The sequence below is a fragment of the Podarcis muralis genome, chromosome 14, assembly GCF_964188315.1.
Source record: "Podarcis muralis chromosome 14, rPodMur119.hap1.1, whole genome shotgun sequence".
NCBI lineage: Eukaryota > Metazoa > Chordata > Lepidosauria > Squamata > Lacertidae > Podarcis > Podarcis muralis.
The window spans coordinates 2,623,373-2,649,332 of NC_135668.1; the positions used below are offsets into that span (position 1 = coordinate 2,623,373).

General features: G+C 46.0%; 1 protein-coding gene across 2 annotated transcripts in view; it reads left to right on the forward strand.

The window, feature by feature from the left end:
- Window positions 1–25,960, forward strand: part of ENTREP2 (endosomal transmembrane epsin interactor 2) — a 174,297-nt gene that overhangs the window by 64,640 nt on the left and 83,697 nt on the right. The window contains exon 2 of one of the 2 annotated variants that reach the window (XM_028705805.2): window positions 25,041–25,097. The exons of the other annotated variant lie outside the window; for it this stretch is intronic. Coding sequence (XP_028561638.2) covers window positions 25,041–25,097 — 57 coding nt within the window. The remainder of the gene's footprint in view (window positions 1–25,040; window positions 25,098–25,960) is intronic. 2 annotated transcript variants of the gene reach the window in all.

Below are 25,960 nucleotides of genomic sequence, written 5' to 3' on the forward strand. Positions count from 1 at the left end.
GCAGAGAGCTGGCGGAAGCTTGGACACAGTCTGATACTATCCATTTTTAATCCAGAGCAATTCCTATTGTGTTCAATGGGGCTTAGCCATATAGCTTACATGCACACAGGATTTCAGCCTGTGCCTGCCTCCTGCTTCTCTCCCCTGTGTCCTCCCCACAGTCAATCTGCCCGGTCCTCAGCTGGTGCTGCTATCTCTGCAAAGAAGCTGTTTGTTCTTTTCCATGACAGCAGCTGCGCTCAAGGTGTCTGCCTGCTGGAGCAACAACAAATAGGCTTTTTTGTAAAGAGAGCCTGAACTGCAGAAGACCAGATGAGGAGAGGAATGGCAGAGTGCACTGGGATGGAAGCAGCTCACTCTTTTCCCTCCCAGACTGAGCACAAGGAGGGCAAAGGTGGGAAAGCCAACAGTAAATTTAGTGCACTTGCCAAGGGTTATTCCTAGTACACCCGCCAGTCAGGACCTCTTGCCTCTTTCATAATATGAATGAGGGAGGGGGGAGGATGCATGCACAACACAAACTTAAACCTTGGAAATTGTAATCCTGTAATGGTGGTTGGGAGACCGGAACTGCAGCTGCTGCAGAATTTGGCAGCTAGGTTGCTCAGAGCAGCAAAACGGTCTCAGCACACGACACCAATCCTGGCCCAATTGCATGGGCTGCCAATTAGTTTCTGGGCCCAGTTCAAAGTGCTGGTTTTGACCTATAAAGCCTTAAATGGCTCAGGACCACAATACCTCAAGGACTGCCTCTCCCCCTATGTACCACCCTGGACCCTGTGTTCACCACGTGAGGCCCTGCTCCCTGTGCCCCCTTCCCAGGAGCTCCAGTGGGTGGCAACACAAGAACGGGTCTTTTCAGTGGTGACTTCCCGCTTGTGAAATACTCTCCCCGGGGAAATCTGCCTGGCACCAGAATTACAAAGTTTTAACTGCCAGGTAAAAACATTTCTTTTCCACCATTTCTTCGGCTTTCATTTGTTTCCTTGAGTGGGTGGGTTTTTAAAAGTGTTTTGATTCTGCCTTTTAAAAATATGATTGGCTTTTAGATTTTTCTTGGTTTTATTTTATGCTGTTTTTCATGTATGCATTTTTTATTGGTGTAAGTCCCTTTGGCTTACTTTTGTAGGGGTGGAGGAAATGACTAATAAGTAAACTTGACTCTATGGCAGCAGAAAGAAACCCACACTGGCACAATCCCCAAGCCAACTGCTTTACCCAAGTAATTTGCTTTTAGTTTTAAAATGTGTGCTGACGTTTTAAGCCAATCTCGTAACAGGATATTAGCTTGTCCAGTGTGCTTCTCTTAAGGAGAGCCATTTGGGAGAGTTGAGTTGGCTTTTAACAAGAGTGCTCCTTAGAGCAGACATCAGGGAAGCCAGATCCCCATCCGAGGTCAAGGTGCCGCTGTAATAAACATAGAAAGTCACTTGGGACCCAAATGCCTGAGGGTGCCTCTTCTCCATTACTCCCTACCTATCTATCGAGATCTGCTGAAAATGCCTTGTTTGCTATTCCAACTTTAGACTCTTCTGTTGGGGGAGGGTATGTGTGACAGGGCACTCTCAGTGGTGCCTTTCCCAACCTGCCTCAGTTTATGGACCTGCCCCCCTAAAGCTGTTTGGTTGTCCCCCAAGTTGGCCACTTTTGTTGGAGGGTAATCAGTCTTTTTGCTGGCAGTAGCACTGAAGAGTGACAAAGAAAAGAAGAAGGGAAAAAATGAGAATGAAAAAGAGAAAAAATACTCAGTTATATTCCTTACATTATATTAATTATTATTATTATTATTATTATTATTATTATTATTATTATTATTATTATCTTATTTAAATTTGTATACCGCCCTATGCCCACAGGTCTCAGGGCGGTTCACAGAATAAAATCAGAATATAAAACCACAAAATACAGAATAAAAACAAAAACAACCCAATTAACCCCCGCCAACACATTTTAAAAGGGCTTAGGATGCCAAGCAACCAAAGGCCTGGTTCAAGAGTTTTTGCCTGGCAGCTAAAGTGTATAATGACGGTGGCAGGCGAACCTCCCTGGGGAGAGCATTCCTCAAACGGGGAGTCACCAGAGAAAAGGCCCGTTCTTGTGTTGCCACCCTCTGGACCTCTCACGGAGGAGGCACATGAAGAAGGGCCTCAGAAGATGATCTCAGGGTCCGGGGAGGTTCCTATGGGGCGGTCCTTGAGGTATTGCGGTCCTGAGTCGTTTAGTTAGTAACAGATGTGCATAATCTTACTATCCTAATACACACATAGTTATCAATAACCTAATATATTCTGTGTAAACTCATTCCAAATATCATTGTATTTATCCAAAGAAAGTCTGTGTCTATAAGTTGTCCACTCATATATTGCCAATATTGTAATGTTGTATCAGTTGTTACCGATGTCGTTAATGTTACTATTTTTTTCTTGTGCTACATACATGGCATGGCATGCACTGCTTTCCTCTCTGTGCTTCTGTTGGGAGGAAAGGCAGCATCTAAGTGCAAGGAAATGAATGAATAAGTAATGCCAGTGGTGGCTGCAAGTCAAAGAAAGAAGCTGACAGTGCATCTGAATGGATACAAATTATTATTATTTAATAGTTGCTAGTTGGTGCCTTGGGCTCCTTTGGAAGGAAGGGTGGGATAAAAACTGAACAGCCGCATATATAAGTAAATAATACATTCCAAGAATATAACACATAGTTTATTTTAATAATACCAGATCTCTGAGCACAGGTGTTATATGCTGACAAGCATTCCACACTAACTGGGGTTGCTGGATCAAGCATGAGGGAAGCCCCATGTAGAACTCAGTGCAGTAATCCAGCCTTGAAGTAAGCAACATATGAACTACTGTGGCAAGGCTTTCCTGGCCCAACCAATTGCAGTTGGTAAAAGCCACTTCTAGTCACAGAGGTTATCTAAACCTCCACTGACAGAGCTGGAGCCAGAAGCATCCCCAAACTGCGAACCTGTCTCTTCAGGGGGGGATGCAGCCCCTTCCAGGCTGGGCAGTTGGCCAGTTTATTGGAAACAGAACTGCTCACCCACAACGCCTGGTTTTGTTTTTAAATTGCAAAGTGCTATGACCATGAGCAATAAATGTTTGACCAGACTTGAATTCAGAAAACAAACTGATAGATTTTGGCTCCCTTTTTCAAACATGGCAAGGCAAATGCTTTTCCCCAACACAAAAGTTTCCTCTTGGTAAACATTAGCAGTCCTACTTAGGTGTTGATGAAGTCGAATGAAACATTGTCTTTTGCATTGCTTAGATTTCATTGCTGAGAGCTGCAAGATCCACCCTTTGAGAAACTGATTCGCTGGTAATTGAAAGAGCCATTGTCTCATTTCAATTATCTAATGCAATTTCCAGCACCTCATTCCTATAATTATGGCAAACGGCCAGCAGCAAAGCCTGATTAGAGTCTCCTTAAAAGTATCTGGAGGCAGAGTTTTCCTGGAGTAATGCAATGTGTGAAGCTGATGATGGGGTTTTGAAGTTGGCATAGAAAGTGATTGAGGATGGCACCAAACAGAATTTATTGCAATCATGTTTTCCATTGTCATTGCAGCACTTTGAGCATCCTCTTCTTGGTAACCTATGTGAAATGTCAAACTGAAAGTAAAGGACTCAATAGATGTCAAGTGTGCTGCTAACAGTTTGTATTTGCTGTGATGTCTGGCAATGGCAACGTTTTGGGGCCTGTGGGCAAATTTGCCAACTAGATAATGTATGCATTAAATTGGCCTGCCGACCCTAGGAGAAACAGCTCCCGCAGAGCCGACTCAAAGGTGTGGCCTGGAGGGAGGAGTTAGTTTCCACTCTTTGCAGGCTCCCAGGCTGCATCAAGAATAAAGGTTTTGGGAAAGTGGCTTGCAGGCTGCAGTAGAACCTGAAAATTGGAAAGGCGTTCCCCCTTTAAAATAGTTTTGGCCCATATAAAAGAAAAATAATTTAAATTGACTTTATGTTGGTACCTGACCCTGGTGAAATTAAATAGGGTTCATGCTAATAACTTGCCTTGGTGCTAGAGAAATTGTGGTCAAAAGGAGACTTTCTGCCATATGTGGTGGTTTTGCATGGAAACAAAAGGTAAACCCTCCCAGCTTCCCTTTTTTCTCCTATTCCCCCACCCTGGGGGGGTCTTCCCTTCCCTGCCTCTAACACAGGGAAAAGTAGAAACAAAACAAAACAAAAAGGAAAGGAAAAGGAAAGAGAGCAAAAGATATAAGAATATTAAGGAAGTAATAATGAAAGAAAAAGGTGAAGAAAAAGAGATTAAGTAAAAGGGACTTCCAACTATCCACCTGTCAGTTTTATATACAAAAGTTCCTGAAAATAGTCAAATATTCAATCCGGAGTAATATCCAACTGTTCCTCTGCTATGCAATGTTTTCCTAGTCTTCAATCTAGGTATCTCAAGTTCATAATCTGATTTAACTAGCCATTTAAATTTTACCATCATTTCATTTGTGTGCCACTTTTCCACAAAGAGAATCCTTCTCAAAGCGGCTTACAAGAAAGAAAACAGGAATATAACTTAAAATCAACCACTGAAAGAACTATTCCATAATAGCATAATAAAGCAAGATTATAGCAAGTATAACAACATACGAAAGACAACATTTCAGTACTACAAATATAGCAAGATTACACTGACATGGGACTCATCTTGACTTCCCCATGTCCCACCTCTTTCCCCCAAGGAAACTCAGCCTTTTAGACTGAATTAGAGCAAATGTCAGTGGGGGTTTCTTTGGACTGATGTCTGCTCCAATTGATTGCAAAACAGCGAGCAAAGACAAAGCCATTCGGACCCGGGTCTAGAAAGCTCAGGACAAATGGGACACGTACTTTCTAGGCATGGGGCATATGGAAGTGTGGACTAGCCCAATATCCCACCTCCTGGCAACAGCCAAGATAGCAAGGGAGTCCTAGAAACCCCACACCCAGGTTGCTGCTGACAGTCCCTCTCCTGCAGAGACTTGCAAGGCTTCCAGCTCTCCCGTGGTTTATGCTCTTTTACCACTAATGTTCGTATCCCAGGCAGAATACCCAACTGATTTATAAGGGGCCAAAAAATAACAGTGCATGTGTGCTTGGCTTTTTGAGCTAAAATTGGATTTACTTGCAAATAGGCTTCTTGACTGCAGTAGGTTTTAAGGGTGATTACATTTGCTGCAAGAGATGGTGGTGCTTTACCCTTTGGAATCCTAATGCTGGCATAAACAGATGACTGTATTCTCTGACCTGTTGTGATGGCAATTGAAACAGAAACCCTAGATTAGTAAAGCAGATGAAAGCCCAGAAGAGGCCAATGACCAGGATCCAGAGTTCCCCAACATACACAGCCCGGCAGGCCGTTTGGAGAGGCAGGCAGGGCCACCCAAAGGAGGGGAGAGGGGTCTGGTGCTCAGCTCCTGCTTGCAGGCTTCCCACAGGCACCTGGTTAGCCCCTGTGAAGACAGGATGCTGGACGAGAGGGGCCATGGGCCTGATCCAGCAGGCTCTTGTGATGTTCTTACAAGGGGTGAGGTGGAAGGGAGGGGGGTGGGGTGCAAGCAGCAGATTGAGGAGGTCAGTGCTGACCTCACTGCTCCCTCACACTTTCTGCTGCTGGCAAGCAGGTAGGTACCTCCAACCCACTCACTGGCTGCTGCCACATGGTGCCAGGTGCCCCTCTGTGGGGAGGGAGTTCCACAGCTTAGAGGCTGCCACAGAGAAGGCCCTCTCCTAGGCTGGTGCTCCCCTGAGCCTGTGAGGAATTTTGCTGATCTTTGCAGCCAAGAGGGTCTGTGGGGAAGGAGGCAGTCGTTTACCATTTTGCCTCTGTGGGACTGTGACCTTCATGTTTCTGGGAAGAGGAATGAGCCTAAATTTGGCTTTGGAACGGGTAGGGCCAAGTTGCCTTGCCAAGCCACTTCTTTCCCTGTGTTCTTCATTGCACTACAGTGCTTGCAAAGCTCCATCAGTAAAGGCTTGACTCAAAGCACACACAGCTTCCTTCAAATTCTCCAGGCTTATTGACTTGGAGGGGAAAGGCAAAGGTAATGATGGAGTTAAAATGAAATCCCCCAACTGCAGACTGTTAATAAACTCTGGCAGCTGTGTGAACGTGCAGGTAATTCAACTGTCCTGTTCCTGAGGAGCACCCAGGGACTTCGTGTCTATGCATCTGTTTCCATGGCAATTAGGATGAGATTAGTTTTCAGGTCTGCAGTAGGTAAATGAAAGAAAGCCGAGTCCGGATGATGCTGTGTTTGTTTGGCTGGGACGTATTGAGCCTGATGCCTTTAAAAAACGTTCAAAATTTCTGGTGAGTTGTTGCATCCTGCTGCTCCAGTTTTTGGAACTGTGGTTATCTTCCAGCCTTTCCTCTGGCTGAAAGTCTTTATTATGAGCTGTTAGCCATAGAAATATGTCTCTGTGTTTTGTTTTTGCATGCCTAGATTTTCAAATAACAAATATATTTGGGTAGCACCTTCTATCTCTTGCCAGCTTGTGCGCATAGCATTTTTTTGTTATAAAGAACAAAAAAGTTAATGCTATTCTAGCCTGCATCAACATAAATACAGTATAGTGTCCACATCAAGGGAAGTAATAGTACCACTCCATTCTGCCTTGGTCAGACCACACCTGGAGTCCTGTGCCCAGTTCTGGGCTCCACAGTGTTAAGAAGGGTGTTGACTAGCTGGAGCATGTGCAGAGGAGGGCAACCAAGAGGGTTTGGAAACTAAGCCATATGAGGAACAGTTGAGGGAATTGGTTATGTTTAACCTGGGAAAGAGGAGGCTGAGAGGAGATATGATAGCCACCTTCAAATATCCCAAGGGCTGTCGCGTGAAGGATAGAGCAAGCTTGTTTTCTTCTGTTTCAGAGGCTAGGAGCCAAACCAATGGGTTCAAGTTACAAGAGAGGAAATTCTGACTAAACATCAGGAAGACCTTTCTGACAGTAAGAGGTGTTTGGCAGTGGAACAGACTCCCTGGAAAGGTGGTGGATTCTCCTTCCTTAGAGGTTTTTAAGCAGAGGTCGGATAATAATAATAATAATAATAATAATAATAATAATAATAATAATACAACAACAATCTTTATTACGGTCCAGAGACCAACAAAACATTACAAATCAATATAGAGTTCATACAGCCTACCTCCAGGTTAATTTATTATTTGTTTCCCCAGCCACTCTGGGCGGCTTCCAACAAATATTAAAAATACATTAAAATGTCACACATTAAAAGCTTCCCTAAACAGGGCTGCCTTCAGATGTCTTCTAAAAGTCTGGTAGTTTATCTCTTTGACATCTGATGGGAGGGCGTTCCACAGGGCGGGTGCCACTACCGAGAAGGCCCTCTGCCTGGTTCCCTGTAGCTTTGCTTCTTGCAGTGAGGAAACCGCCAGAAGGCCCTCAGAGCTGGACCTCAGTGTCTGGGTTCGACGATGGGGATGGAGACGCTCCTTCAGGTCTACTGGGCCGAGGCCATTTAGGGCTTTAAAGGTCAACACCAGCACTTTGAATTGTGCTCAGAAACATACTGGGAGCCAATGTAGGTCTTTCAAGACCGGTGTTATGTGGTCTCGGCGGTCGCCCCCAGTCACCAGTCTAGCTGCCGCATTCTAGATTAGTTGTAGTTTCCGGGTCACCTTCAAAGATAGCCCCACATAGAGTGTGTTGCAGTAGTCCAAGCGGGAGATAACTAGAGCATGCACCACTCTGCCGAGACAGTCTGCGGGCAGGTAAGTTCACAGCCTCTGTACCAGATGGAGCTGGTAGACAGCTGCCCTGGATACAGAATTGACCTGCGCCTCTGTGGACATCTGTGAGTCCAAAATGACTCCCAGGCTGCGCACCTGGTCCTTCAGGGGCACAGTTACTCTATTCAGGACCAGGGAGTCCTCCACCCCAGCTCAACCCCAGTCCCCCAAGAACAGTACTTCTGTCTTGTCAGGATTCAACCTCAATCCATTAGCCGCCATCCATCCTCCAACCGCCTCCAGGCACTTACGCAGGACCTTCACTGGTTCTGATTTGAAAGAGAGGTAGAGCTAGGTATCATCTGCATATTGATGAACACCCAGTCCAAACCCCCTGATGATCTTTCCCAGGGGCTTCATGTAGAAGTTAAAAAGCACGGGGGAGAGGACAGAACCCTGAGGCACCCCACAAGTGAGAGCCATAGGGTCTGAACACTCATCCCCCACCACCACTTTCTGAACACGGCCCAGGAGGAAGGAGCGGAACCACTGTATGACAGTGCCCCCAGCTCCCAGCCCCTCTAGACTGTCCAGAAGGATGTTATGGTCGATTGTATCAAAGGCCACTGAGAGATCCAGCAGAACCAGGAAACAGCTCTCACCTTTGTCCCTAGCCTGCTGGAGATCAACTAGCGTGACCAGGGCAGTTTCAGTCCCATGATGAGGCCTGAATCCCGATTAGAAGGGATCCAAATGGGCCGCATCCTCCAGGCGTGCCTGGAGTTGTTCAGCAACCACTCGCTCAATCACCTTGCCCAAGAATGGAAGATTTGAGACTGGGCAATAGTTGGCCATATTGGGCAGGTCTAAAGATATTTTTTTTAATAAGTGGTTTAATGACCGCCTCTTTCAGCGGGTCTGGGAAGGCTCCCTCACAGAGGGAAGCATTCACCGCCCCGCAGAGCCCATCGCCCAGCCCTTCCCGGCTTACTTTTACTAGCCAGGATGGGCAAGGATCAAGGAGACAGGTGGTTGGTTTCACGAGTCCAAGCAGCCTGGTCACATCTTCGGGGGTAATGGATTGAAATTGATTCCATGCAACTTGACTAGACAGGACTCTAGCACTCTCCCGCCCTGGCCCTGCTCCCACAGTGGTGTCTACCTCCTTCTGAATCTGAGCAACTTTATCTGCAAAAAAACTGCAAATCATTGCAGGAGATCTTGGGGCCTTTACAAGGCCCTGATGGTAAAAGTGGTTCCGTTAAATTGTGAACCACCTGAAAGAGTCTCCTGCTGCTATTTTCTGCAGATGTAATAGAGGCAGTGAAGAAAATCTTCTTTGCTGTTGCTGTTGCCACTTGGTAGGCTCGACACTGAGCTCTAACCCATGTCCGGTCCAATTCAGAATGAGTTTTCTGCCACCAGCACTCTAGCTGTCTCAGTGATTGTTTCCTTGCCCTCAGCTCTGAAGAAAACCACGGGGCTGTCCGGGCTCCATGCTTCGGAGCCAGACAGTCGATAGCCCTGGTTAACTCCGCATTCCAGCGGGCCACCAGGGAATCAGCTGAAAGGCCGTCAACATGGGATAAAGCATCCCTACCACGCTCTGGAAACCATTTGGATCCATTAAGTGGCGGGGGCGGACCATCCGAATTGTGATTCCTGCATTGCAGAGGGTTGGACCAGATGACCCTTGGGGTCCTTCCAACTCTACAATTATATAATTCTATAGGCTTTTAAAAAAGGAGTGTGGCTCCTTGACCTCCATTGCTAACATTGCAGTAGGTCATATGATGTATGAAAATATAACCACAGCAAATGCACTTCAAATACATTGCTTTCCCACTTCAGATGGTGGTTGCTGAGGGGAGGCGCAACATTTATTACATTATGCCATGAATATCATTTCAAACCATCCACATGGCTGCAAATAATGTTTTCTATGTTACTTGTAAAAAAAGTGCCGTAAGTTTCCCTGGCTTGGTTGGTCACCTTGCAAGATTTGTGTTAAAAAACCTTAGTGTTTTTTGTGTTGGCAGATACAGCATTTCCTGGGCTTTTTGATCTCTCTCTTCCACCTGTGTTCTTAAACAGTATTTCACCCCAAGATAAGAGCCCTTAAAGCTACAGCCTCTTGATTTGTTTCTAAGTACTGCACCTCCTGAGTCTCATCTCATCTAAAGAGATTGTTCTCTCTTGCTTTTTGCCTTTTGTCCTCTAAAGATTTTTAGATTAAAGCTTGGCTGTTTGGTGCTCTGAAAGGCCACTTCACATTATCCCTGTAAGTTTCACCTCGATAAACAGGAGTTTGTCCTCTCCAAAGCGGAACATTATCTTGGAGCTCAAGGTCAGAGCAGAAGATTTAAAGATTGCTGGTAGGTTTAGTTTCCTTTTTTGTTATGAGTGAGCTACATTTGCAGTGGAAGCAAAGATGAAATGTCCGGCTTCATGAGAGTGAGTGGAGCAATATCACTGCTCATCTACTGTAGATCAGAGCTCTTCAGCATGGAATCTGCAGGTGTTGTTGGGCTACAGCTCCTGTTATCCAGAGCTAGCTCAGCTAACAGTCAGGACTGATGAGTGTTGTAGTCCAACGACATATTGGGGGACCCAAGACTGAAGAGAATTGGTCCCAATTACAGTGCACTGGGGAGTTCATGGGGGTGATAGTGAAGTCTCTGATTGGCTGAGCTTCTTTGATGTCACAAGAGGTCAGGCAGGCAGGGAGGGTCTTCCGCTACTGCTCAGATCCTGCAGAAGAGCAGGGCAGTCACATGGATCTAGGGAGGAGGGCAGAGGAGGCACGAAAAGGGACAAGGCTCAAAGCCTATGATGGCAGGATGCAGGCAGCCCATGAAAAGGAAGTTGAAAGGTGTTACAGTGAAATAAAGATGAGGAGCTCAAAGTGTCTGTTTCCCCAGATCAGGAAGACTTTTTCCTCTTGCTTCAGCAGTGAAACAGCCAAGACTGACAGCTTATATAGCAGGAACAGGGAATCGGCTGGTGGGCCAGTGCTGTTTTTGTAGAAAAAGAGGTGCCGGAACTCACCATTAGCCCCTCTCTTGATCTCTTATCATGGCAGCAGTGCCCACCTGAGAGGTGACGGGACCGAGTTCCTGTGAGTTCTGGCTGGAAAAAAGCACAGCCCGTACCGATATCCCAAATTTTACTGGTTGGTAGGACCACCCACCTGTCAATCACCTGCCATCACAGTGATGACAAGTGATGCTCCATGGGACTTCAAAGCACCCAATCAGCCAATGGGTGGTGACTTCAGGCTGGCTTTCTGCAGGGATGGAGTGCACAGTCAAGTTCTCCACAGGAAGCCTGGTGGTCATCCAGCCCCAGACTGTTGAGGTTCCTTTAATTGCTGTTGAGAAAGATCTGGTGGGTGGGTGCTTCCCTTATTTTGCACCTGCAGATCTTGTGATTAGGATTAGGTCACTGTGACCTGTCAGCCAGCCAAGGGTGTGGTCATTCTTGGGTATATTAAGAGGGGGCTGTACATTGCCTTCTGGCTTCGCTGAGAGGAAGCTCTGCCCGATTGATACTGAACTCTGTGCCGTATGTATGCTGTGAGTTGTGCTCACTTTGCATTTGAAGCCTGCATCTTCTGCTAGGGATCTAGGGGAAGTCTGTACAAGGTGTATATAATGAAACTGCCTTAATTCTTTGGACTGCGCTCCGTCCTACTTAACATCGCTTATGGCTGCGTCTCACCGTTATGCCTTCATTAGAGCTAGGTTCAATGTTTTTCCAACAAACGTGCTGAGACATAGATTCACTAAGGGCCAAGTCCCTTCAATGTGTGCTTGTGAAATGAAAACATCTGAATCTCTACATCATGTTATGTTTATCTGCCCTTTGTACAGTTCAGCCCGTGCTAGTATTCTAAACCCCATAATCCAGCCTATGGCTGACAAACCAGTAGACCTACAGCTTGCCTGGGTTCTTCAAGATGTGGATCCTTATATTACCCTACAGGTTGCTAAATTCCTAACAGCCGTCCTCTCGCACAAGAGACGGAACGGAATGTTAGCTGATTATTGATAGTCACAAGAATTTTCTATAATTGACATCAGATATTGTTTTTAGTGTAGTGCCAAAATTTTTTAATCTTAATCTTAAACTTTTTTATGAATGGCTAATATCCATCCTTGTGAGTTGTGAACTGTGTTATACTACTTGTGGTTTGTATGAGTCCGCTGTTTTATTTGATTTGTTTTGTTGTGTTGTGCTTCATGATGGGCGTAATTGCCGAATAAACATTTGTTGTTGTTGTTGTTGTTGGACCTGTCAGTAAAGGACTGAACTGACTGAAGAGTTGGAGTCTGGCTTAATTTCTTCCCACACAAACTGCACTGCCACAAACCTACATGCTTAGGGAGCTGCACATATTTGGCACATGCCATATGCCAGCACACATGTGATGCCACATATGATGTCATGTGTGGAGAGGGTGTGGTTTGGCGAAAAAAAGCCTTATGGATCCGATTTGGCCTACAGGCCAGAGGTTCCTGGTCCCTCCTTTATAGGAAGTGGAGGCTCCACCCCTTCCTAGCTCTCGGCTGGCCCTGATCTGGACTGCTTGTTGCATTCAGTTCTCTTTCTCCTGAGGAGTCTCATATACAGCACTTTGCCAGTGCCTCTGTTATTTCCCTCGCGAGAACCCAGCTCCCATACCTGGACAGGGCTGAACCCTGACAGAGAGGAAGGAATTTGAGAGTAGGAGGGAAACTAGGGAAAAAGCGCTGCAGAGGTGAGGAAGACTGAAGTCTGCTTGCTATCCACCCTTGCCCCACTACAGACCTTAGGTTTGAAAAGGAATAAGAATTTCAGAAGAGCCTCTTGGATCAGGCCAGGGGCCCATCTAGTCCAGCATCATGTTCTCAAAGTGGCCAGCCAGATGCCCCAGGGGGAACTGAGCAGGAACTGAGCACAAAGCAGTCTCCCCTCCTGCAGTTTCCAGCAACAGAAGCGTTTTCTGCCTCTGGCCATGGGCACAAAGCATAGCCCTTATGGCTGGTAGCTTTTAATAGCCATGAATTTGCCCAACCCTCTTTTAAAGCCATCCACGTTGGAGGCCACCATGGCCTCCTGCAGGGGCGAGTTCCGTAGTTTATGCTGATGAAATCCTTCCTTTTATCTGTCCTGAATCTTTCAGCATTCAGCTTCGTTGGATGTGCACAGGTTTCAGTGTTAAGAGAATCTGTGGACATCCAACGAAGCCAAATGATGGAAGATTCAGGACAGATAAAAAGAAGCACTTATTCAAGCAGCACATAGGATATTAGGCATGTGATGATGTATGAATTGCTTTGCCCAGCAATGGCCTTAGATGGTTAGAAAGATGTGTCTGAATCCAAATGTTCTTTTAAAAAAAGAATTCAGAGAACAATAGTTGAAGAAGCAGTGACTCTGAAGGTTGTGGTTGCACAACAAGACTTTGTGTGTCTGGCAAGAATAACGACTTCTAATCACATGACACTGATTGTAGCAAGGAAGCTGTTAGAACACAGATTGTGATGAGATGTTTCTTCCCACTTCAAGGGTATATTTTTTCAGTTTGGAGTGTAAAGGCAGAAACCATTCTTGCAGTTTGAGACCTTGGGGTGTCTGATGAAAAGAGTGCTGGAGAGTTTTGAATGAGATTTGGGAGGCAGGAGCTCCGATTGCTCACTGTCTGCTTACCATCTGTGAAATGGGAATAACATTGACAGGTTATTTTTCTGTGTAAAGGTAAAGGGACCCCTGACCATTAGGCCCAGTCGTGACTGACTCTGGGGTTGCGGCACTCATCTCGCTTTATTGGCCGAGGAAGCCGGCGTACAGCTTCTGGGTCGTGGCCAGCATGACTAAGCCGCTTCTGGCAAACCAGAGCAGCGCACGGAAACGCCGTTTGCCTTCCCGCCAGAGCGGTACCTATTTATCTACTTGCACTTTGACGTGCTTTCGAACTGCTAGGTTGGCAGGAGCAGGGACCGAGCAACGAGAGCTCACCCCGTTGCGGGGATTCGAACTGCCGACCTTCTGATCGGCAAGCCCTAGGCTCTGTGGTTTAACCCACAGCGCCACCCTTGTCCCATATTTTTCTGTGTAGACTCTCCCAGTTTCTCATTATTTTCAGGGCACATCTGGATGGTTCTAATTTTTGAGATGACATGCACCTTCTGAGCCTTTCAGCAAAATTGTGTGAGGTGCTAGTCCACATGGTGGAGAAGAGGCAGTACAGTGGTACCTCGGGTTACATACGCTTCAGGTTACATATGCTTCAGGTTACAGACTCCGCTAAAGCAGAAATAGTAACTCGGGTTAAGACCTTTGCTTCAGAATGAGAACAGAAATCGTGCAGCGGTGGCGTGGAGGCAGCAGGAGGCCCCATTAGCTAAAGTGGTGCTTCAGGTCAAGAACAGTTTCAGGTTAAGAACAGACCTCCGGAATGAATTAAGTTCTTAACCCGAGGTACCATTGTGCTGTCTGTTTTATGCTAGATCGGCAATGAGAGTACATGGTCAGAAGCAGAATAAATTGTGATTTCAGTTCTATGGGTTCCATTGCTTCTGTAGTGCATGTGCACATGCACCATTTTGGCTTGGTGAGCAGAAGTGCAAAAACCCAAGGGGGCGGGGCTCCAAACAATGAAGCGCTTGTAGCAACTGCAGTGAGGTGGAACCATGTGTGTGGAGGGGGGAATGGAATATTCTGGAAAAGGCCATGCCTTGCTGGCTGGAATGCTGAACAGGAACAGTCCACATGGCAACATTTTGTTGTGGGTCTCACTGTAAATGCCAGATTCTGAACGTAAGCAAGAGGCATCCGACACATCCATGCCATTCTTTTGGGCTTCCCGGAGGCATTCGCCTGACCTGCTGTTGGAAAGGGAGGGAGACGGGTGAGGCGTAAGCTGCCTTAGGCCAAAGCAGTCAGTCTGTCCACTGAGCCCAACACGGTGCTTTGTCTGGAAGGACTCAGGCATAGGAGCATGGGAAGTGGCCTTATGCTGAGTCAAGCATTGGTCCATCCTGCTCAGCATGCACTGACTGGCTGTGGCTCCCCAGGGGTTCAGACACAGTCCCTCTTAACCCGACCCAGCGGTGCTACCAGGGACTGGACCTGGGACTGAATGGAACTCTGAGGTTTACTCTTTCAACCCCTTACTCCAGGGGGGGGGGGCTAACTTGTGGGCCTCCGCTTGCGACTATTCCACTTGGGCCAATCCAGAGGTGCCATTTCCTTCAGGGCAGGTATATATATTTCCGTGAGTGAATGGATTGCCAGGTTTTGGAGAAGCTCTACTGAAATTTCTGCTGCTTTCCACCTGTGAAAGGAAGGAAAAGGGCAAGCTATGACTAATAAATACAAAGGAGAGTCCCACCCCCACATTTAATTAAAATGTTGAAAAAGTTTGCATTTAAATTATATTGGTTTATTCTTAAATAAAATATTCAGAGAAGGGCAAGTAAACAAACCTTGGTTTGTGCAAAATAGGAAACAGCAATAATCAATAATTGCCCCCCCCCCCACTGTTACTACAGTTACCAAAGCATGTTACCTAGCAGTAAAACACAAAAAGGGTGACAAATATTTCCATCTAATCAAAGTGGTGCTAAATAACAAATAGAGTAACCTGTTGACCATAGCTGTCAACTTTCAGATTTGAAAATAAGGGATCAGCAGCCTCGAAAATAAGGGAATTTCCCACCCAATAAGGGAAGGTTGACCGCTATGATAGAATCTGAATCACATGCACCACAAGGCCTATGCATCCTCAACTTAAGATAGCTCCCTGGCCTGGCCTTGCAGCAGCACGTGCAACAAAACGGCATCCAGCATTCAAAAAACCCCTCAACTTGCATTAACTAGCCACACACACACAAGGTGGTGGCAGCCTCCCCCCCTCGCCATGAGATCACCGCCTGCCATTTTCGTCAACCAGCTCCTTTCCTTTCCCCCATAACAGTCAATCTAAGGAGCCTCCAAAACAAATCCAAAAGCCCCCCCCCCTGAGATTGCCGCCCGTCATTGTACTCAACCAGCCGCTCCTTCTCTTTCCCCCATGTGCCCCCGCTCCCGACAGACCTTATCCCCGGCAAGGGTGAGTGGGCTGTCGATGTATCCATCCGATTCTGAGCACAGGTACATTCCGAGCCTCTCTGAGCCAAAGGGCCAAAGGCAGAAAGCCCAGCCAGCAGCCAAACGAAGCCTCAAGCGGTGGTTCCCACAGCGCAGCAACCCGGCAAAAGGTTGCAGCAGCAAGGAAAACCACACCATCACCTCTCTGCTGGGAAGCGCTGAAGCAAAGGCAACGCGGCCAATTTGATTGGCACAAGGCATGCAAGCTCCACCCCCCAGTCATTCTCAGACTCCTTGTTGGTGAGCAACGCAGCCGAGCAACGCAGTTGAGGAGCCTCCCTGGCTGGCAGGGAGCCGGGAGGGAGAGGAGCTGCTTCCTTTGAAATCCGGGAAATTTACGGGATATCAACAATCCGGGATAGCAGCGGGAAACGGCGCTGGAATAAGGGAGTTTCCCGCCAAGTAAGGGAAGGTTGACAGCTATGCTGTTGACTAGAACTTTGAAGTCAGTTGGCTTTGAAATGTGGCCCAAATGAAATTCTCCCCCTGTCCCGAGCTCCCTTGGTTACTTGGCTTTTTTATCTGAGGGAGAATACCTAGCTTCACATGGGACTTTGCTTAGATGAGCTTATTACAAACAAAACCCTAACCAGCCCAGGGCACAAGGAGCTATGTATTGTCTGTTGAAATTTGACTGCTTTATTGAGACTCCACATAGGTCTTGCTAACAAACAGGGCTTTTAATGGCTCCCTGCCAGGGCTTTAAGCTCAGCTGCAGCAGGCCCCCCCCCCCCCCAGGACAAGGGAAGAGAGCATGGTAGGCCACCCAGGCTGATGTTTGTAGCAGCTCTTTGAGCAGAGAAATACTCTGAGCCTCTGGTCTCCCCACATCCTCCCAGGCTGGTCACTGGGTCTTCCTTATCAGGAAGGGTGGCCAAGTGCTTCTGTTTAGGTTGAGTCTTTCCCCCGACTGTGGTCTTTTGAGGTCTAGATCAGCCTTTGCGGCATTGGCTCTGGAGCAGTCTTCGCCAACCTGGTGGCTTCCAGATGTTTTGGAGTTCAGCAACCATTTACCATTTCATTTCCTGGATCATAGGCTGCCCATCTGAACCAAACATAACCTGTGGGGCTGCTGCCACACTGTAGTTGTGTTGTGGGGCAATTATGTAAATTGGATAAAGCAGCACAATAGGTTGTCTTGGAAATCCACCAGGGCTGTATGTATTAAAGTTCCACACCTGTATGGGAGTCAGGAGGGGACTGTCTCTCTGTTTGCATACATACATGTAAACATGCCCCCCCCCCCAGTATATATACTTTTGCTAATTTACATTGTGATCCAATAAGCTTTTGAGTTCACGTAGTTCTGCAAATGAGTTTGCATAATTATACTCTGATAGCATTTTCATTAAGCTTGGTGTGTGCATAATAGAATTAATGTTCTGTAAAAACAAATACTTTTTTGCGGGGGAAATGTCATGGTTTCTTGGCTGCAAGAGAAAATGTAGAAAACAAAGAGGAAAGAGGAGACAATAGCACCTCATAACTTTTACAGCAGAGAAGGCAAACATGGATTTCAGAAGGAAAATGGTGTGTTCTCAATTATTATGACAAAAAACTGGATAGTTTTACTGGCATTGCAGTGTGTATGTAGAACAGCTGCAGAGGGAAGCAGGTTTTAGCTTTTTCTTTTCAGAAAAAAAGGAAAGATGGCTAAAGCATAGTTTAGGGAAATAAAGGGGAAACATAGCAGAGGTTTATAAGATTTCTAGCAAAATGCTCAAATGTGCAGGGAGGGGAAGCTTGCATCTAAACAGCTACCAACAAATCACAATCAAATATTTTATCATAAATGTTGACGACCATCATTAAGAGAGCAAAATAAAGACAAAGAAAAGACAAAGGCAGCACATGAAGCACGTTATCCAAAGGTGCATGATGAATCCAAGTAGCTTAAAACAAAACAAAACAAGCTGCAACTTTTTAAAAGTTATAGACATGTCACGAATACCAAAGAGGAAAATTGTAAAAGGTCTGAGGTCAGTTCCTGGTGGGTTTTGCTTGCACAGAACTTGAGAAGTGATAGATGCATTTTGAGCAGAGAGGAGTGAAAGGAGCTGAAATGCAGGCCACCCAAAATCTGCCTGCTGAGAGACTCTTCAGAGACTTTTCTCTGGATGCTGCTGCCTAGAGGTGCAGAAGCTTCCCTCTGCTTGCTCCGCCAGTCCATCTCCTGCAGGGGGAAGGGACTGAGACGACATGTCCCAACATTTCCTTTTGGAGCAAGGTGGTATTTGCATCCATCTGTTCTGAGCTATCATATGAGGAGAGGAGGGTCTTCCTCTGTATGGGGCAGGGGAGGGAAAAGGAAACCCTTTCCACCCTAAGGGCATCCTGCCAAGAGCCATATTCTCATGGTAAGCGGGGCCTGGGGCAAGAAGTGGGTGGGGCCATTGTTTGAAAGTTTTTTTAAAAAATTGGTTTCTATTGCTGTGCACCATGCTGGTATTTTAAGAGAGGCAGCATGTAAATACTTTTGTAAATAAGTAAATGAAGTGGTGGCCAGAGCAACTGATATAACACTTCATTTTGCAGAGTGGGCCAACTTCCAGCCATGCCAGTGAGAGGTTTCTACCCTCCATCCAGGCGAGTTAAGAGGTATTGCAGCAGTTCAAGGACACAACCTGGTACCCTCCAGATGTTGTTGGACTCCACCTCCCAGCAGCCCACACCAGCATGACCAATAGTCAGGTATGCTGGGAGTTGTAGTCCAGCAGCACCTGGAGGGCACCGGGCTAGGAAAGTCTGATTTAAGAGCATAAGAGCTTGCTAGATCAGCCAGTGGCCCATCTAGTCTGGCATCCTGTTATCACAGTGACCACTTAGATGCCTGTGAGAAACCCTCCGGCAGGATTAGAGCACAAGAACCTTCTCCCCTCCTGTGGCTTCCAGCACCTAGGATTCAGAAGGCAGAGCAGAGCCATCCTGGCTCTTCGCCATCCATAGCCCTCTCCTCCTCCATGAATTGGTCCAATCCTCTTTAAAGCCATCCAAGCTAGTGACCATCTAGTGTTCTGAGAGAGGGAGAAAAAGTTTTCTCTAGTCACTTTCTCCCTGCCATGCATAACTTTATTACCTGAACCTTCACAATTTAGGCTGCAGTTGGAACGATATGTACCAAGAAGTATGTTCCAGTGGGACCCGCTTCTTGTTTGCTGCAAGTTCAGAATGCTTTTCCAGTGGCACCATCCCTGAAGGTCTTTTTTTAAAAAAAAAACTTTTTCAAAACCTGCTGGGAACTGTGCAGTAAGTGATGTGAATGTGAAGCCTTAGGGTTAACGGAGTGTGACCTGGTTATGGCACTGAAGGTGGAATGCAAGTGTTGATTTTCCACGGGGCTGTTTGAGAGCCTGCTAATGGGAGCTCGGAGCTCAGTCCTGAGAGATTTTGGTTTCACTGCTGCTCTGCCATAATTGTTGTCAGCAGTGATGCTAAAGCCCATTAATTCAAAAATCCCCGTCCTTTGTCTTGGACTGCTGACTCCTGGGAGATATTTCAAAGGTTAGATGCCAGTGCAGTTGCTGTGGACAAGGGTGCCTTCTGGCAGTACACCAGGATGTAGGAAACGTTTCATTTGAATTGGAAGTAGAAATGAACGGATCAGCCTCTTTCTAGTCTAGGTCACTTTTGTGTGTGCTCAGCCACAAGTCTGTTTTGTTGTTTTTTGTAGATTGTTTTTAAATATAAAAATTACACTTAAATCATGCATACTGTCCCCCAAAATGTACTTCCTGAATGCATTCTGTCTCTAAAATATGCATGTTTTGTTTTTCAGGGCTTTTCATTTAATTTCCACCTACAATACACATTATACTTATATTTTATATACAGGTGAAACTCGGAAAAATTAGAATATCATGGAAAAGTTCATTTATTTCAGTAATTCAACTTAAAAGGTGAAACTAATATATGAGATAGACTCATGAGATGCAAAGTGAGATATGTCAAGCCTTTATTTGTTATAATTGTGATGATTATACACATTTTGTGTGTGCATTACAGTGGTGCCTCGCAAGACGAAATTAATTCGTTCCGCAAGTTTGTTCTTCTTGCGAGTTTTCCGTCTTGCGAAGCACGGTTTCCCATAGGAATGCATTGAAAATCAATTAATGCGTTCCTATGGAAACCGACTTCAGACCAGGTCCGGGGACACTCTGTCCCCCGACCTATTCTGAAGGCTGGGGGGGGGGGGACAAGGGCTTTTCTTCCCACCCCCAGCATTTTAAAAAACCCCGGGACAGCGGAGGGCTTCTCCGCTGTCCGGGGCGATCTTAAAATGCTGGCGGGCGGCATTTTAAGATCACCCCGGGACAGCGGAGGACTTCTCCGCTGTCCGTGGCGATTTAAAAGCCCCTGGGAAGGCAGGCAGGGGGGGGAGCAAAGACTTTCGCCCCCCGCCTGCCTTCAGAAGAGGTCCTGGACCTCTTCTGAAGGCGGGCGGGGGGTGAAAGTCTTTGCTCCTCCCCCCCGCCTGCCTTCAAAAGCCCTCCGGGACAGCGGAGAAATGCGCTGCGTTTCTCCGCTCTCCCGGGAAGGCAGGCAGGGGGGAGCAAAGCCTTTTGCCCCCCGCCCGCCTTCAGAAGAGGTCCAGGACCTCTTCTGAAGGCGGGCGGGGGGCGAAAGTCTTTGCTCCCCCTGCCTGCCTTCAAAAGCCCTCCGGGACAGCGGAGAAATGCGCCGCCCAGGGCGATTTAAAACCCGCTGTCCCGGGTTTTTTTAAATGCTGCCGGGCGGCAGCGCTGCCGCCCGGCAGCATTTTAAAATCACCCCGGACAGCGGAGAAGTCTCCCGCTGTCCCGGGGTTTTAAAAAACCCTCTCCGCCCCCCGCCAGTCTTTGGAAGGCTGCTCCGAAGCCTGGCGGCGGGAGGAGGTCTCCGCCCCCCCGCCAGGCTTCGGAGCAGCCTTCCGAAGCCTGGCGTGGGGAGAAGGTCTCTCCGCCCCCCCCCGCCAGGCTTCGGAGCAGCCTTCCAAAGCCTGGCAGCGGGAGGAGGTCCGAGAACAGTGGGGAAGATGCGCTGCGCTTCCCCGCTGTCCCGGAGATTTCCCTATGGGCTTTCGTCTTGCGAAGGAAGCCCATAGGGAAATTCGTTTTGTGAAGCGCCTCCAAAACGGAAAACCCTTTCGTCTAGCGGGTTTTCCGTCTTGCGAGGCGTTCGTCTTGCAGGGCACCACTGTATTTTGAACTGAAATTATATTGCAAAATTCAGAGAACTGCAAGATCCGATTAATAGCTGCGTTCCAATCTGCATTTAAGTCTGCTGAATTAGTTGGGTTCACTTTATGATGCAGATCAAACCAATTTTTCTCAATTTATAATTAACATTTCACTTTAATTCTGAGGGGAAATCTTTGAAGGACAGGGTTGGGCATTCTATCCAAAAATGATTTGGTTAATTGAATGGTCAAATATTGGGAAAATGATGGTCAAGCATGCTTAAAGCATTGATATTATTAGGACAAGGAAAATAGGCTTTGATTATCAACAGGTTTGATAGTTTTGCCAATTACAAAAGCAGACAAGCAAAGTGCTGTTGTGAAATTTAAACTAGAGAGGGGGAGAGAGAGAGGGAGAGGGAGAGGGAGAGGGAGGGTTGTGACCAGCTAAGCTACTCAGAATAGATTGGCTGAAATCAATAGACCCAAGTTAGCCATGGCTGTTAATTTCAATGAGCCTATTCTGAGTATGAATAATACAGAGAGAGCTGTTTTCAACTAAGTCAAAAACAGAGTAGACTTATTGTTTATTTGTACTTTAGCAAGTTGAGCTGTGATTTTTAACCTTTGTATTCTTTTTACTGCATGATTGTTGTAAACTGTGCTGGTATATTTTTGTGAATAGCATTTTATAAATATTTATTTCTATATCCCTTTTTAAAGCCTTATATAGTTTAGGTCTAGGATACGTGAAGGACCATATTCTCCCATATGAACCTGCCTGGGCTGTGAGATCTTCAGGGGAGGCCTTTCTCCTAGTCCTGTCACCCTCACAGGCATGTTTGGTGGGGACTCAGGAGAGAGCCTTCTCAGTGGTTGCTCCCAGACTCTGGAACTCCTTTCCTGGAGGAGCCTGACTGGCTCCCTCCTTGCTGTCCTTCTGCCAGCAGGTGAAGACTGTTCTCTTCTGACAGGCTTTAGGGAACTAACTGCTTTTAAGGAGAGAGCTTAAAATTTAAATGGTCACTAGTCTGCCATGGAAATCTGAGCCTTTTCCCCCCTCTGGCCATATAAAGTTGTTGTGTCATTTTTCCAGAAAGTGCTAAATATATAAATAAAATCACTGATGCATACTTGTTTTAAATTTTTTACATCAACTGATTTCAGTGTGTCTGCTTGATTCTATGATTCTATTATGAATTTAGTATAAATTTTGACCATGTGGAGGTAGGTGTCAGGGTATATTACTCTCTGACATTTGTCTTGAAACAAAAGGGTTTGTGATTATATATTTCAATCAATTGGTTGATAAAATTAAACAAAAACAGAAATAAAGCAAAGTAACAGAAACTATTAAAAACAAAAACTTACATTAGTTTTTGAAAGCAGCTGTGCTGACTGGGCAGCGGGCCAATTCTTTAAGTGTTATGGCTTCATAAAATATTTGACTGCTGTCAGTTGAAAGTATTTTATCACTTGGCTAAATGGCAGGCCAGCTCTGGAGAAGGAGGTGAAACCTTCAGAATGCAAAAGCATTTGTTATCCGAAAGGGTTCTCCCAAAGGCTTCTGCATAAAAGGCTGCTCTGCATATACATACAAGAGGGTGGTTAAAACATCAGATAGCCATGAAAATGTGATAAAGTGTTGTTTTGCAGAATGGTCTTGCAAGGTCGGCCAGTGTTGTGCCTGGGGTTGAGAAGACTGTTATTTGCCTGGCATCTCTTCAGTTGTAGGAATAGGAAGCGTGAAATTCGGGGAAGAGGGAGAACACACACACTTCCACACACTCTAGCATTCTTTGCCTGCTATCTTGCTCTCCTTTCTTTTTTAAATATGACCTTACACTTTCAGCTAGAGCGCTTATTTAATTGAGAGTATGTAGCTGCCCTGCCTTCTCTTGAACTGCCTCACCCTGTCATTTCACCTTCCTGAAAGCAATGCTGCATTACAGGATTATCAACCCTGGGACCGTTATCGTAACAGTAATAACAGGCTCTCCTAGCTATGTGAGCAAATTTAATTAACTGCAGAGAGAAATTCTCTGCTCTTCTCAGACTTGGCTGTCATCCAGAAATCTACATTAATGCAGTAACATTTCGGTAATAAGGGATAGCTTGTGCGAAAGTTGCAGGCAGACACTGCAGAACACCCTCCACAGACGAGCCTGCGCTGGGAGTTTATCCTGAGTCCAAATCTCTGCTCTGTTTGCCAGCCCTCATCCATTCCCTGAAAAGCTGCTGAAAATTTATGAATGTTGAGGTGTTAGGAAACAAATAGGGAAGTGAGTTTTCTGACACGCTTTATCTTGGGTGACTGCCTTAAACTTTCAGCACAATGATTGTTGAAATTCTGGAATTGTGCGGCTCCAGAGCATGAAAGCTAATCTCTTGCAGGGCAGCGAATTCTCTAACACACCTCTGCTTTGTAAAACAGTTTGATATAAATGTATTATTGTAGCATTTTTTAATCTCTACATGTTTTTCTACAACAAGGGCTGCCAGGCATGTATTTACCTTTTAGCAGGTTGCCATTAATAATAGCCTGTCCTGTTTAATACACCCAGATGCTTAAGTGATTACAAACAAGTCTGGAAGTAATTTTTTTTGCTCTTTATATCTTAGTTTAGCTGTTCTGATTCTGAACAGTGAGGTTTCACGTGTGCCCATGCACCCACCTACCCACACAATTCATGTGGAAGCCACCACATTCATGTGGGTTTGTAAGAGAGAATGCAAACATGTGTTTGGATGTCATAGCTCAAGTGGCGGCTGGCAACCATTGGAACTGGCAGGGTAATGGGCAAGGCAGCTAATGGGAGAGAGAGCTGGGGGTCCCTGGAGACTGCCCATCTCTCCCCTAAAAACCTAAGCAATGGGCACCTAAGTGATGATCGATGCTAAAGAGAAATGCTGGACTTTAGAAATGTTTTATGAGTCATGTGATTTTTTTCCAGTTCTGCTCATGCCAACAGAAATGGATGGAGTCTCCTACAAGAGGAAATGTACTAATATGGCTCTGGGGGACACAGGACTGATGGGATAAAGATCTGGGTTTGGGATTGCAAATAGATAATGGTACAACTCTGCCCCACCTTGCTCTAGTGACTGGCCTCCCCTGAGTGGTAAAGTGCAAGCTCTGCATGCAGAAAGTCCCAAGTTCAGGCCCTACTCTTTCAAAGTATTGCTGTGAAATATCCTTGCCTGAAATCCTTGAAAGCCCCTTCCAGTCAGAATCAACAAAACTAAGCTAGATGGACCAATGATATAAAAAGTCCAGTATTTTTATGCCAATGTCTATATAAGGATTTGTATGCATAAAGAAAACAAAAGCAACAAAGAGGGGGGGACCCCAGCCAAATATATTTATGCAATTCTGTCCCATGGTTACATAATCAAAAAAGTTGTTAGTGTTAGTTGTTAGTGTGTGATGTCGTATTTTAATTTTACTTTAATTTTACTTTAATTTTGAGGGGCGCTGTCCAGAATGGCTGGGGCAACCCAGTTAGGTGCGTGGCATATAAATTTATTATTATTATTATTATTATTATTATTATTATTATTATTATTATTATTATTATTTTCCTGCTAAAGTCGACCCTGGCTGTTCTCTCCCTCAAAGGTGCTGTTTGCAGGAAACAGCACCTTGGGGGTAAAGGACCAACAGCTGAGAGAAACTGGCAAGGAGCCCTGGTCTGGTTCAGGAGCATGTTCTGGATTGGAGTCCTGTGGTTGCTTTTCCTTCAAAATAAAAAGGATCAATTTAGGTACACTACTTTTTTATTTTAAAGACCACATTTATTGGAACACAGGGGGAGCCAAAGTGGTGCCATTCAGCTGTTGTTGGACCAACTCCCATCAGTCCTCAAACCAGCCAGTGATCAGGGATGATGGCAGTTGTACTCCAACAACATCTGTAGGGCACCATGTTGGTTGCCCCCCCTCTTTACTCTTACTGCATTTTCTCTGGTGGCCTAGATGGGACCAACTACAATTGCTAATTGCTAATTTCAATAGCCCTTTGCCTTTCAGTTAACCCTTCTGGCATAATTTCAGGTGCTGCTCTCTGGACTGATCGGAGTTGTCTCATGGAAAAGGCCTCTCTCTCTTGTGGTAAGTAAAAATTCTTTTGTCTAGATAAAATAAAGGATGTCAATCTTTGCATGGTGCGTAACTAATTTGTGGTATTCATAGTCCCATTAAATGATATTGTCATTTGAAAGGCGATGAGCCAGATTCATGGAGGATAATCCAGATGGGTCAGTCAGTGATTATTTGTTGCATTAACTAAATGGATCCCTCATGGAGTCCTAGAGGTGGAGCAGGAGCGGAGAACCTGTGATCATCTAGATGTTGCTGGACTACAACTCCCATCATCCCTGACCACAGGCCATATTGGCTGGGACTTTGGGAGTTCAGCAACATCTGGTGGGGTCACTGGCTTCTCACCCTTGAGTGAGAAGGCACCTGGATCATACATGGTACAGGCTGTGCAGAGTTAGAATATCCTCAACAGATGGCTCCCCAGTCTTCACTTGAAGACCTCCAGTGAGGGAGATCCCACCATTGCTCTAGGTCAGGGATGCAGAACCAGATCTCATTGGAATGCAGCTCCCATCATCCCTGAGCATTGGCCATGCTATCTGGGGCTGATGGGATCCAGAAACATCTGGAAGGCCGCATGTACTCTACCCTGGCACCAGGCAATTGATTGCATTGTCAAATTGCTCCTACCAATAATACCTTACTTCTACTTTTCAATCAAATTTTACCTTCTTGTAATTTAAGCCCATTATATGTATTCATCCCTCTGGGGCAGCAGCCGAGAACAAGTCTTTGTTCTGTTTTGTGTGACAGCCCTTCAGAGATTTGAAGCGTGTCTGATGTTCAGAGGCAGAGGACATGAAATCCCAGCAACCACGGGAGAGAGTTGTCCCATTCTTCTGTGCTTCCCAGAAGCATCTGGTTGGCCACTG